Raw genomic sequence first — 13,410 nt, forward strand, 5'->3', positions numbered from 1 at the left:
AAAAACGTATTAAGAACTCATTCCTCGCAGTTATCAGGTACACACTTCTGGGTACAAACTCTTTCAAAATTTCCAAAAACCTATATGAATAGTAAAAAAAGAAGAAGAAGGTAATTTAGTTAAAATGATATAAGGATAAAGTTAGAATAGTTCATAAAATGTAGGGGTATAGTTAAAATGATATAAGGATAAAGTTGGAATAGTTCATAAAATGTAGGGGTATGAGGATGTATGGGAATGAGGTAAAACCGGAAAAGATGAAGGCCCAATCCAAGTGTTCAAAAACCCTAATCATATAAATTCTTACATCTCCCATTTTCCTCCTTCACCCTCAGAGTTCATATAAGCGGTCGCTGTGAAATCCCAATCCATCCAAGTACGTTTTTCATTCTCTTGCAACAATTCTAATTTCTCGACGTTCTTGATTCGTGTTAATAAACTATCTGTGTTACCTGATTTTCCCTTCAGATATGAAGATCATCGCGGCGTATTTGTTGGCCGTTTTGGGAGGTAACACAGCCCCTTCCGCCGTTGATGTCAAACGCATCCTAGGCTCAGGTTCTCATTCCTAATCTCTCTCCCTTTTTGTATTGAATTTTATTATGGGATCATTATTCTGTTGTTTTTGTGCATGCTCTCTCTCAGAATGCGGTTGTGTATTTTTTGTTTGTAGAGTTGTTAATTAGTTGATTGATATTGTTTGTATGTATTTGAAAACACTGAATGCTGTAAAGTGTGCAAAGCACTGTCTTTTGATTTAACTTACTAAACCATTGGATCTTGATTATTCTGCAGTGATTTATTTTGTTTATTGTTTAGATTCTACGATCACTGAAATTTTACTCTAAACGGCAATGTGAAATGTCAAAATTGATATGAATGTTAATGAATATGTTTTCCTTTGATATTTATAGTTGGAGTTGAGGGAGAAGATGAGCAGATTGAGTTGTTGAAATTCTGGCGTAGTCAGTATTCAGATGTTCTACTTCAAGTCATGACATCTGATCTAACATTGTACCTATTACAGCAAGACAGTTATTACACTCTGTACTAATGTGCACCTTTTCACAGTGTCACGACCTCTCCTTCTATGTCATCCTAGAATGGAGGGACACCTAATCATTCACTTCTGTTGTTTTCCTACACAGATATCAGCAAGATGTCTCAATCCTGTTTTGGACATTATCTGTTACATTGTTCCAGTTTGTTGGTCATGTACTTGTATTTCCTAAATTAAAGGTTGTAACAAGTTAAACTAATCTCCACTTATTAATGAACTAATAAATAGATTATTTTCCAGGTTCATTAATTGTAGCTTAGTTGTTAGTTTCCGAGATTTTAGATCAGCTGGTGGATTCCTGAAGAATAGCCTGAGAAAAATCCTGAAACAGAAAAACTAACCATCCAACAATTTAGCATATGCAGTCAGGAGTGAATGTCACAACATTCCGTTTGACACCCAAGTCCAGAACCATATGCTAAGTCTGCTTGGTTCCTGAAAACAGACTGTGCTAAATTTGCTGTACTGTAAAAGACCAACCAGTCTCTACTTCAGTATCAGCTTACTGGAAGAACTGTCAAGACATCCAGTTTGACAGTTTCACAATGATCTTTTGGCCAGGTCTGTTATGCTTTTGAACTCCAGACTTCACTACATACTGAACTCAAATCATCAGCTTATTAAACAGTATGTGCTGTTGTTGATGAATGTCAAAACATTCTGATTGACATTCCAACAGAAGGCTATGTATCAGGTCTGCTATTATCTTGATGAACAGACTGGAATACATGCTTAGTGATGGCAGACATGATTATATCATACAGAAGGAAAACAAACACAGGAAATTGTTAACCCAGTTCAGTCCAACATGACCTACATCTGGGGGCTACCAAGCCAGGAAGAAGATCCATTATTAGTAGTATCAATTCAGAGTTAAACTCACCCGTTTACAACTCATCACTTAATCCCTACCCAATGCAATCTATACCTAGGAACTCCTAGATAGAAACCTCCAGTTTCCATTCCTATCACTACAAATACAATGTAATGTTACCACACCTTGAACTTGCTTCACAGCTTCATTCAAGAACAAAATCACTCTTGCCTACAGGCTTCGAGTTACAACAACTCTCAGGATTTACCACTGAGATACACATGGTAACCTTCCCACAGATTGGGAGGTTTACCTTACACACACCCCTAAAAATTCATTCTAAGAGGCTTACAAAAACTAGGTTACAATCAGCTATTTATAACCTAATCACCCAACTGGATTTGGGCCTTCAGAAATTGCAGCAGACTTGTTCTTTGCTGTTACAACTTCAGCAGAAAAATTCTGCTACAAACAAGGTCTTCAAGTTCCTAAACTCTCTCCATATATATCTCCATATTTAGAGCCTATATATATTCTGATTTAGTCTTCAAGACCTCCACAAGGGAGTTAGGATATTCACCAGATATCCTTGCTGATCCCATGACATATACTGAATTAATTAATTCAGTTTCCTACACATGTGCGATGTCACAGACCTGATGTCGTGACATCGTACATGACATGTTGGTCCAGATGTTGAATTTCTTCAACCCAACATATTAAAACAACAGAGATGATTACATTATTTGTTTTCTAAAATTACTGCCAATCCTAAGGAATCAACAGTTGCTGTTGAGGGAAGTCAAGGGAAAATATTTTGCTGAGCTAATTGCCAGTGGAAGAGAGAAATTGGCTTCAGTTCCTTCTGGTGGAGGTGTTGTAGCTGTTTCTGCTGTATCTGGTGGCGGTGCTGCAGCCTCTGCACCTCCTGCCAAAGCAAAGGAAGAAAAGAAGGTTGAAGAAAAGGAAGAGTCTGATGATGTAAGTTTCTAACATTTTAGCTCTATTAGATAGAATGAAGTGGTGTCCTATTGTTTGGATCATTTAAAATTGGATTTAAAATTGAATGGAGGGAATGGAATAAAGTGGTATGGATTCCTTTCCATCACTAACCACTATATTTCTTTCTGAATGAATAATAATTTGACTTGTTCTGTCCTAAAATCTCCAAAGGATGAAATAGAATCTTCATTCCGTTCCGCTCCATTTTGCCTCATTCCACTCCCTTTTCCTTCTCATTCCACCCAGTTCATTTTATGATATCCAAACAGTGATGTCTGCTGGATTCTCCAATCCATACTAACAAATGAATATATCATTGTCATCTTTGTTTGACAGGATATGGGCTTCAGTTTGTTTGACTAGAAGAGTTGAAACACAAGATTTTGTTTATTGTATTAGGTTTTGTTGGTTTTGTATTTTCATTTTTGACAATGTGATTGGATCAAAATGCTTTTTATGATTTCCTTGACCTATTGGTTTTTAACTTGTGCATTATATTGTTCCTAGAAGGAATTATAATCCATCCATTGTTATTAGTTACCTTGATAACTATAAATTTTACTTATAAATAGGGAGATTTGAAAGATATGGTGGAGAATTATTAGTGTGAAAGCATATAAGCTAAAAGTAAATTGACAGGGATCAACATATAAAATGTCTAGGTACAAGATGTGAACTTTAATTTAGAAGAAATTATGTTGTTCTATTTGTTCAAGGTTTTCTAATAGGAAATAATTATTAAGAAACCAGAATTGAACAATGGATCATTAACAATGATTCATATATGCCTCTTTGGATTTAATTAATGTTTATTTTATGCCATAAGTTTTGTGATAATGTTTGGAAGAGTTTGTTGAAACAACTTATAAAATTATTCATATACTTGAGTTTATTTTTATAAGTTCTCAAAGATTACTCACGAAAACAATTTTATAGAACATAAAAATAATTTAAGTTGATTATATGTTTTGTTAGAAACAAAACTTATACTTTTTTCATAAGTACTTATTTTGATACACGCTTATAATCTTCAAATTTAACAAATTAGAGTAAGCTCGTTATTGAATTGTAACTGAAAACGACAACACTAACTTTTTTATTCATTTTTCAATAATAGTCTAGGATTTTTTTTTAAAAATAATCACTTTTTTCAAAAAAAATTCTAAAATAACCAATATTTTTTTTTAAATAATCATCTTTCAAAATAGGTACACAAAATTGATCCATTTTAAAACCATATAACATAAGTGCCTAAAGGCATCATTTTATAAACATGTCCAACTAAAAACATCAATTGCACGTGTTATACAATAGTGTGTAAAAATAAAAATCTAACAACTATGTACAATATCTTCATTGTACACAACTCCATAGGGGAAGATCACATTCAATCTACAAGGAATACATGAAAAATAACAACGATACAACAATATTGGGGGTGAGATAATAATCTCAGTGAATTCTTGTTCACACTGAATTACACCGTGTTTTTGACTCGGATTTCACATGTTTATTAGGACTTTATTATCATTTTGTTTGTATTATGCTCTCTTTTATCATGTTTTCAAATATTTAGTACTTTCAGACTCTTTTGGAAGAAACGGAGCAAAAAGACCTAAAGTTAGGGCTTTTCGGCGAAATTACACACATGGCGTTGCACATGGCGGCCGTTATAGGAGAAGCCATGAGTCATCAGCCCTCAACTAGGAGGTAACCGCCATGTTCCCATGATCTTTCCCATTTACACACATGGCGGGCGCCATGAAGGGATGGCGGGAGGAGAAGTTGGAGGGCACCATGGTCTTTGCAAGCTGCTGAAATCCTCTATAAATAGTTCGTTCCATTTCATTTTCAAATCATCCAACTTATTTTTACAACACTAAGCATATATTTATCATTTGTAATAGCGGTAATCCGTCACATCAGGGGGTTATCGCACCTTAGTGAGATTGAGTTGGGTCACTTCGAGTTGCTGTCGTCTTTAGCTTCAGGAGTCGGAGGTTTATTTTTGTACCAGATTTAAAGCCTTCCATTTGGAGCAGGTTCTTATTTATCGCTTTATTTATTTATTTCCTGCATCGCTTTTATTTTATTTATTTTCCGCATTGCTTTTATTTTCTTTATTTCCCGCATCGCTTTTATTTTATTTATTTTCCGCACTCGCTTTACTTTATTTATTTTCCGCACTCGCTTTACTTTATTTATTTTCCGCAATCGCTTTACTTTATATATTTTCCGCACTTTACTCGCTCTCTACGCCTCACATTCTAAAACAAATTTTTCATCATTAATACCGTTGTGTTTGTTTGTGTTACCATGTCTGGCTAAATCTTTTAAAGGTTAGAATGTAAGGATCGCGGTTAAAGTAATGTTTCACATATTGAATCTGTAGAAATACTTTAAAAGCTGTTTTGATTTTTAACTTGAGTTTTCTAAAACAAACTTGATTAGTTTTAATTATTCGAGGAGTGCGAAAGCACCTTAGCTTAGTAACTAGGAATTTTTATCATTTTAAGGAAAAATTATTTTTGAAACTGTTTTCGGACGCGTTGATGGATTTAAAATCAGGAAACTCCTTGGGTAAACTTTCCAAATCAAAATCACTTTTCAACTAAGGTTAGGAGTCTCATTTCTTAAAAATAAGTTTACTACTTTAGTGTTCTGCGCACCTTTTATAAGTGACAATAAGAGGCCTTAATTTAAGGGTAAACTCGGTTCTGAATACGCGAAAGCGACAGTTCCTATTAAATGGATTCTTTTCAAGAGTAGAAAATATTGCCTCATAAGTAGTTCTATTTAGACAATCGAAACATCACTTAATTGACGTGAGATACATTCAACCTATCTTTACCTACATTTATTATTTACCGTTGTTTTGCAAACCCAATATCTCTTTATATCGTCTTAGATAAACACCGTAACGATAGTAATCGATAGATTGACGATTGGTCTATGTGGGATCGATATTCTTTTATATTACTTTGACGTAATTCGTGCACTTGCGAATAATAACGATCAAGTTTTTGGCGCCGTTGTCGGGGACCAACTTCGTCAAATTTCGTACCCTGTTGTTACACCGTATAGACTAAGGCATTATTACTCGCTAAATGCGAAGAACACGTAGTATCAGAAATTTAGTAGATCCTTTAGCGGAACCCGAACGTTATACTCGTACACGCCTCTTACTCATCCGAATTAAGAAAGCTATAGTCGAGAATCGCGATAGGAGACCTCTTAAGGAATTCGCCCAACCCTCTAACGAGGAACCTAGTTCGAGTATAGTAAACCCCCTCATTCCTACTAACAATTTCGAACTAAAACCGTCTTTGTTGTAATTAGTGCAACGGAACCAATACGCGGGTCTCGCTACTGAGAACCCGAATCAACATTTAAATTTTTTTATCCAACTAGCCGACACCTTTAAATCTAACGGCGTTTCACCTGATGCGATCCGTTTAAGATTATTTCCTTTCTCCCTTAGGGATAGAGCACGTTCATGGCTAGATTCACTTCCAGCTAATTCAATAACTACCTGGGAAGACCTTAGGAGAGTATTCCTTGCTAGATATTTCCCCCTAGTAAGATTGTTGTTCTTCGAAACCAAATAACTAGATTTGCTCAAAACCAAGGAGAATCGCTTTTTGAAGCTTGGGAGAGATATAAAGAGCTATTAAGAGTCTGCCCACACCATGACCTAGAACAATGGCTGATCGTTCATACCTTCTACAAGGGACTCCATTATAACACCAAGATGAGCATCGACGCTGCCGCAGGTGGCGCGCTGATGAACAAACCTTACCCCAAAGCTTGTGATCTAATTGAGGATATGGCCCAAAACCATTATCAATGGGGAACTGAACGAGCATCAATAGAGAAAAAGGAGACCCAAGGTGGAATACATGAGGTAAGCTCTCTAGACATGATGCAGGCGAAAATGGACGCTTTAGCCCTTAAGATAGAACATATGTCTACAAATACTAACACCGCAACAGTTGTCCACACAGAGTGCAAACTCTGTGGATCTAAAGGACATGAATCAGCGGAGTGTAACCTTTTGAACGACTTGAACACCGACCAAGTAAATTACGCCAAAGGTAACCCATTTTCAAACACTTACAACCCTGGATGGAAGAATCATCCGAATTTCTCCTATAAAAACCAGAACCCTATCCAAAATCATGCACCTCAGAGACCGCAAGGTTATCAAGCCCAAAAACCAAACCAACCTATGCAAGTTGTGCCCCAGAAGTCTAACCTTGAGAAGATCATGGAAAGCTTTATATCGGGCCAGACTCAGCAAAATAAAGAATTCCTAAACCAGAACATTCACGTAAATGAACTTATAACGCAATTAGGAACCAAGGTTGATCAGATAATCACTCACAACAAGATGCTTGAAACCCAGATCTCACAGGTAGCATAAAGCCAAGCCCCCCAAACTACACTTGAAGGCCAATTCCCTGGACAACCTCAACCAAACCCTCGAGGGCAAGCTAACGATATCTCGTTACGAAGTGGGACCGCTTACGAAGGGCCTCATAACCCAGCAATGAGCGAGTCCAAAACTTCTAAAGAAAATATACCTACCAACCAAGAAGAGGAACCAGAGGAACCCGAGAAACAAACCAGCCAAGAAGGTGAAGCCAAGGATAAAACTTACAAACCACCATCCCCGTACAAACCACCAATCCTATATCCGCAAAGACTTAAACAAACCAAAGTCAATAACCAATACCAAAAATTTATAAAAGTAATAGAAAAGCTTCATGTAGAGATTCCTTTCACCGAAGCTATCACCCAAATTTCATCTTACGCCAAATTTCTCAAAGACATCTTAACCAACAAGCGTAGGCTTGACGACTTAAAACCCTTGGGATGCAATTTTATTTCCGAGGATAAACTTGCTAAGAAGGAGAAAGACCCTGGTAGTTGTTGAAGATTAGCACATATCAAATCATAATCATTTGATTATGATTTGTTAAGTTGTTACAAAACAGTGGTGTAAATAGATTTATTCTCTATTACTATTATTTCCTTATTTAGGTAGCAGCAATTATAGGGAGTTATATCACAGGAGACTCCAAGTGTCCAAAAAAGGGGGATTCAAACCTCGAAAAGTGGCAACTAGAAAACAGTCTAGTAATGTCATGGCTGCTAAACACCATGACAAATGAAATTGGAGAAAATTTCATGTACTATGACACTGCCAAAGAGATGTGGGTGCAGTAAAGGAAACCTACTCTAATGTCGACAATACATCTTCAATTTTTGAAATCAAGAGCATACTCCATGATTTGCGTCAAGATGACCGCTCAGTCACAAAGTATTTTAATACTCTCAATCGTCACTGGCAACAACTAGATGTATATGATGAAGTTGAATGGAGTTGCACGGAGGACAAAAAGAAGTACAAAGAATTGGTGGAGAAAGATAGAGTCTATAAATTTCTATTAGGTTTGAACACAGAACTTGATGAAGTTCGTGGGAGAATCCTTGGAACCAAACCTCTTCCAAAAATTCGAGAAGCATTTTCAGAAATACGAAGAAAGGAGAGCAGGAGAAAAGTGATGCTTGGAAAATCCAGTGCAGTCCCATCTATAGAAGGATCTGCAATGGCAGCAAGGGGAGATCAGTGTTCTTTCCAAAAGAAAACTCGGCCTTGGTGTGACCACTGCAAGAAATCGGGCCATACCAAGGAGACATACTGGATCATTCATGGAAAGCCATCAGAACTAAAATGGACTAAAAACCGGGATAGCAGGGGGAACACAGTTGAGGTAAATTCTCACTCATCACCATTCAACAAGGAGCAAATGGAAGCCTTACAAAAAATGCTTCAACAAACAATTGGTACAGCTACTGTGGCACAAAAAGGTAATCTTTTTCATGCTCTAAACACTAGCATGGGAAAACAAAATTCATGGATTATTGACTCAGGAGCATCTGATCACATGACTGGATATTTGACTGTCTTTGATAGCTATTCTCCATGTCAAAATAATTCGACTGTTCGAATTGCTGATGGTACCCTTTCTAAGGTCATGGGTAAAGGTTCAGTCATTATTTCACAAAATATTACTCTTAGTTCAGTACTGTATGTGCCTAAACTTGATTGTAACTTGTTGTTCATCAGTAAACTTACAAAGGATTTGAAGTGTATCACTAAATTCTTTCCTAACCTTTGTGAATTTCAGATTTTGGAGTCGGGGAGGACGATTGGCAATGCTAAAGAATGTGCTGGACTCTATATCCTTCAGGCTGAAGCATCTAAATTAGAATCCGAGGCAACCTCTTGCGCTATAGTTTCTGCATGTAGTGAAAATTCTGCAATGCTGTGGCACTATAGACTAGGCCACCCAAATTTTATGTACTTGAAAAAAATGCTTCCTAAAGTATTCAATAAAAATCAGAAGTTGTTTCAATGTGAAATTTGTCAATTGTCCAAACATACACGCAGCCCCCACCCACCTCAACCCTATAAACCTTCCCAACCTTTTTATGTCATTCATAGTGATGTATCGGGACCATCGCGAGTCAGAAATGTAACTGGATCAAGATGGTTTGTCACCTTTATTAATGACCACACACGGATCACTTGGGTCTACCTTATGAAAGACAAATCGGAAGTTGGTAGAATATTTGAATGTTTCCATACCATGGTGCAAACACAATTTCAAAGCAAGATTAGAGTGCTTAGGAGTGATAATGGTCGTGAGTACTATAATTCTGCACTAAGCTCATACTTTACGCAACATGGAATAATACACCAAACCTCATGTGTGGATACACCTCAGCAGAACGGGGTTGCCGAGAGAAAGAATAGACACCTCCTAGAAGTAACCCGGTCTCTCATGCTAGCTACAAATGTCCCTAACCATTTTTGGGGAGAAACTGTCCTCTCTGCAACCTATCTAATAAACAGAATGCCTTCCCGAATCCTTAACTTTCATACGCCTTACTCCACTCTCCAAACCTTATACCCAACCAATCGCATCCTTACATCTATTCCTTTGAAAATATTTGGATGCACAACCTTTGTCCATAATCTTGATCCCCAACGCAGTAAACTTGACCCGAAATCCATTAAATGCATATTCCTCGGCTACTCTCCTCACCAAAAGGGATACAAATGTTATTCACCTCAAAACAAAAAATTCTACCACACCATGGATGTAACTTTTTTTGAGAATCAACCATATTATCCCAAAGTTGGCATTCAGGGGGAGAACATCTATCCAATTGAAGTGGTATAATCCCAACTTTTGGAACTTGAGCTAACTGAACCCAAACTCACTGCAGAGGCATCAAAACCTACACCTGAACCAAATGAAAATGCAACAGAAACTGCAGAACCTACACATGGACCAGAAGAAACTACGTTAGAAAATGTAGAGGAAATTGCAGTAGAAACTACAGCCCCTACAACAGAAACTGCACTAGAAAACAACGTGAAAGTGTACTCCAGGAAGAGCAAGAAGGGAATAGAGTCCTGCACAACTCCAAGGCAGAACCAAGAAACCTCCAAGACTCTAGAAAGTGACGTTCCCTCAGGTAATACTGCTCCTAACTCTGTGAATGTTGATGCCATTAATATTCCTATTGCTTTGAGAAAAAATGTAAGACCGTGTACTAAACATCCCATTGAAAGATTTGTATCTTATGGAAAATTGTCCCAGAGTTACAAGACGTTTGTAACAGCCCTTGACAATACACATATTCCAAGCAACATCCATGAGGCACTCCAAAATTCTGAATGGGCAACAGCCATAACTGAAGAGGTTCAGGCCTTAATTAAGAATGGCACTTGGGAGATCACAAGCCTACCATCAGGGAAGAAGTCGGTAGGATGCAAATGGATATTCTCCATGAAGTATAATGCAGATGGGAGTGTAAATCGGTACAAAGCTCGACTTGTAGCAAAGGGATTTACTCAATCATATGGAGTAGACTATGAAGAGACTTTTGCATCGGTGGCCAAATTGAACTCAGTTAGAGTTATTCTCTCTTTGGCTGCAAATTTAGATTGGCCACTCCATCAACTAGATATCAAGAATGCCTTCTTAAATGGTGACCTAGAAGAGGAAGTTTATATGCAGATTCCTCCTGGACTTGAATCATCCAGCACCGCAAATATGGTGTGCAGGCTCCGAAAATCCCTTTATGGCCTCAAGCAGTCTCCAAGGGCATGGTTTGATAGATTGACTCGAGTTGTAAAGAAAGACGGGTTCAACCAATGCCAATCAGATCACACTATGTTTGTTAAACATTCCATGGAAGGAAAGGTAACTTTGTTTATTGTTTATGTTGATGATATCGTTACTACAGGAAATGATTATGATCAAATTGATCATTTAAAGGGACTCTTGGCAAAGGAATTTGAAGTTAAGGACTTGGGACAACTGAAGTATTTTGTAGGGATGGAAGTTGCTCGAACAAAGGATGGTATCTATGTATCACAAAGGAAATACACCATTGACTTACTTCAAGAAACTAGAATGCTTGGGTGCAAGGCAGCTAATACACCAATAGAACAAATAAAAGGAAGAGAAGATGAAAGTCCACCAGCCGACAAAGATAGTGTAGCGGTGTATTCGTCACCATTGGAAATATTAACTAAATCCAAGGTAAATCATACAAAGTCGAGTCGCCATCGCACTTCTATTTATCCAAAGGAATGGTTAGAAAGCCAACAAAAACCTATAAAGTTTTACAAACAAAACTAGCAAAAGAGGGTCAGAGATCTGGGTAAGTGGGTTGGTTATGTCATGGGAAGGTGTTAGGCACCCACAACATCCTAGGTACTCCTAGGGAGCCCTTTTCACAAATTATTGTACAGGTTATTGTTTATGAAATTATTTTGTGCAAACATGATTGAAGAGATGAGAGAAGAATATACAAGTTTATTTACATTTTTGTGTTTGGATGGATGAACCCATTGTCTACGTACCCTCTCATGAAAGATAAGGATCAAAACCCCGTAGTTCGGGTAAAAAATTTCAAAACAAATGAGTGGATTGATTTTAAACAAAAGCCTTAAGGTCTTTCGTTATCAAAGGGAGAAAACTCAACCTGAACAACCACAAGTCCACCATGTGAGAATAGCTTCAACATGCTAGTGAGGGGTTAACCCTATAATAAGCAGGGAAGTCTTACAATTCAATCACTAAGGACAAAAGGGTGAGATTTACATCAACCACTAAGATAATTCAAATCTATGGCTAATGCATGAAAATTTTGATTAAGAAGTGGACAAGGGCCACAAAAGCATTTGAGAGGGTTGAATTAACCAATTAGAAGTATTCACAAAGATGGTCAAAGTTGACTTAAAGTTCAATTCAAAATGAGTATTATGAAAAGAAAGTTTGAAAATCAGAGGCATAAGGCCTAGGTTTCTAATGTTGAAAACAAGTGAAATGTTTGCACAAAAGTTTTCTAGTTTTTGGGTTAAGGATGAAAAAGGATAAGCATGCAAGAGGTGGGTTAAGGGATAAAGCCACAAACAGGGTTGCTTTCTCAAGATCATAGAAATGATCCAAGTAAGTTCCTTTGGAATTAGGCAACACAAAGGTAAAAGCAATAAGCAAGTCTCATGGGAGAACCACAGAAAGAGGAAACAGAATGCCAATCAATGGACTTACATCCAACTCCTAACAACAAAACTGGAAACAGAACGCCAATATATGGGCTTACATCCAACTCCACAAGAACAAACAGGAAACAGAATGCCAATAGATGGACTTACATCTAACTCCTCAAAACAAACAGATGAGCAAAAGCAAACACATGCAAAGCAAACAAGCAAATAATGCATCACACTCTATATACAAACAAGAGGCTCAATCAAAGGTGGGCTTTAGTCAAGAGGGGTCATATCAACCTCGACAAACAATCCAACTGTATCAGGTAATCTGTGAGCTCTTAACCACTAACATTGAGAGTTAGGGTGAAGCTGATGAAAATGGAAATGAGGATGAGACCTCATGCTCTTAACCCTGGCCTGGGTGAGCTTATGATAAAGAAAGTGTGGGGATCCAGAATGAGGGATCCTATTCCACTTGACAGACACTATACAAAGATCTTGGGTACTTGTTCAAGAGCATCAGCACGTGGGGCGAGCATAATGAACGACTCACTGAATAACAGGGGATTGACTGCTAATCCCTTCTATCTGTCAATTGCCTCTTCACTTAGGAGGACTTATCAAGTAACATGCCTCATCTAGAGGTCTTTGGCACAAATGTAAACAATCACAAACATGGCCTCATAAGGAGGACTTCAGCCAAATGCCTGCCAAAAAGACGACAGGACTTCCAGACTACATGGAGTGAGAGAGTGGTTACCTAAGTGGTATATCAACCACACTCCAAAGCAAAGCTCAGGCAAGAGCTAAAAGCGACTAATGTACCTGTACAAAAGCCAAACAGTCAATATTGCATTCAGAAAAACCAACAGTCAACACAGTGGAACTTTTCAATATCTACACAATGCAAGTCACAAGTGCAAGCACTCAAATGAGTTCATCACATAAATGGAC

General features: G+C 37.6%; 1 protein-coding gene and 1 non-coding gene across 2 annotated transcripts; one reads left to right on the plus strand and one right to left on the minus strand.

The window, feature by feature from the left end:
* Positions 1-369: 369 nt before the first annotated feature.
* Positions 370-3,460, plus strand: LOC127122880 (60S acidic ribosomal protein P2-2). Its single transcript, XM_051053156.1, has 4 exons — positions 370-558; positions 915-969; positions 2,651-2,855; positions 3,213-3,460. Exons 1-4 carry the CDS (start codon positions 471-473, stop codon positions 3,237-3,239), a joined length of 375 nt encoding a protein of 124 aa, XP_050909113.1. The 5' UTR covers positions 370-470; the 3' UTR covers positions 3,240-3,460.
* A 3,005-nt stretch (positions 3,461-6,465) lies between these two features.
* LOC127125166 (small nucleolar RNA R71) lies at positions 6,466-6,571 on the minus strand. Its single transcript, XR_007804623.1, has one exon. It is a non-coding gene; the product is annotated as a small nucleolar RNA R71 (small nucleolar RNA).
* Positions 6,572-13,410: the final 6,839 nt, after the last annotated feature.

The sequence above is a fragment of the Lathyrus oleraceus genome, chromosome 2, assembly GCF_024323335.1.
Source record: "Lathyrus oleraceus cultivar Zhongwan6 chromosome 2, CAAS_Psat_ZW6_1.0, whole genome shotgun sequence".
Classification (NCBI taxonomy): Eukaryota; Viridiplantae; Streptophyta; class Magnoliopsida; order Fabales; family Fabaceae; genus Lathyrus; species Lathyrus oleraceus.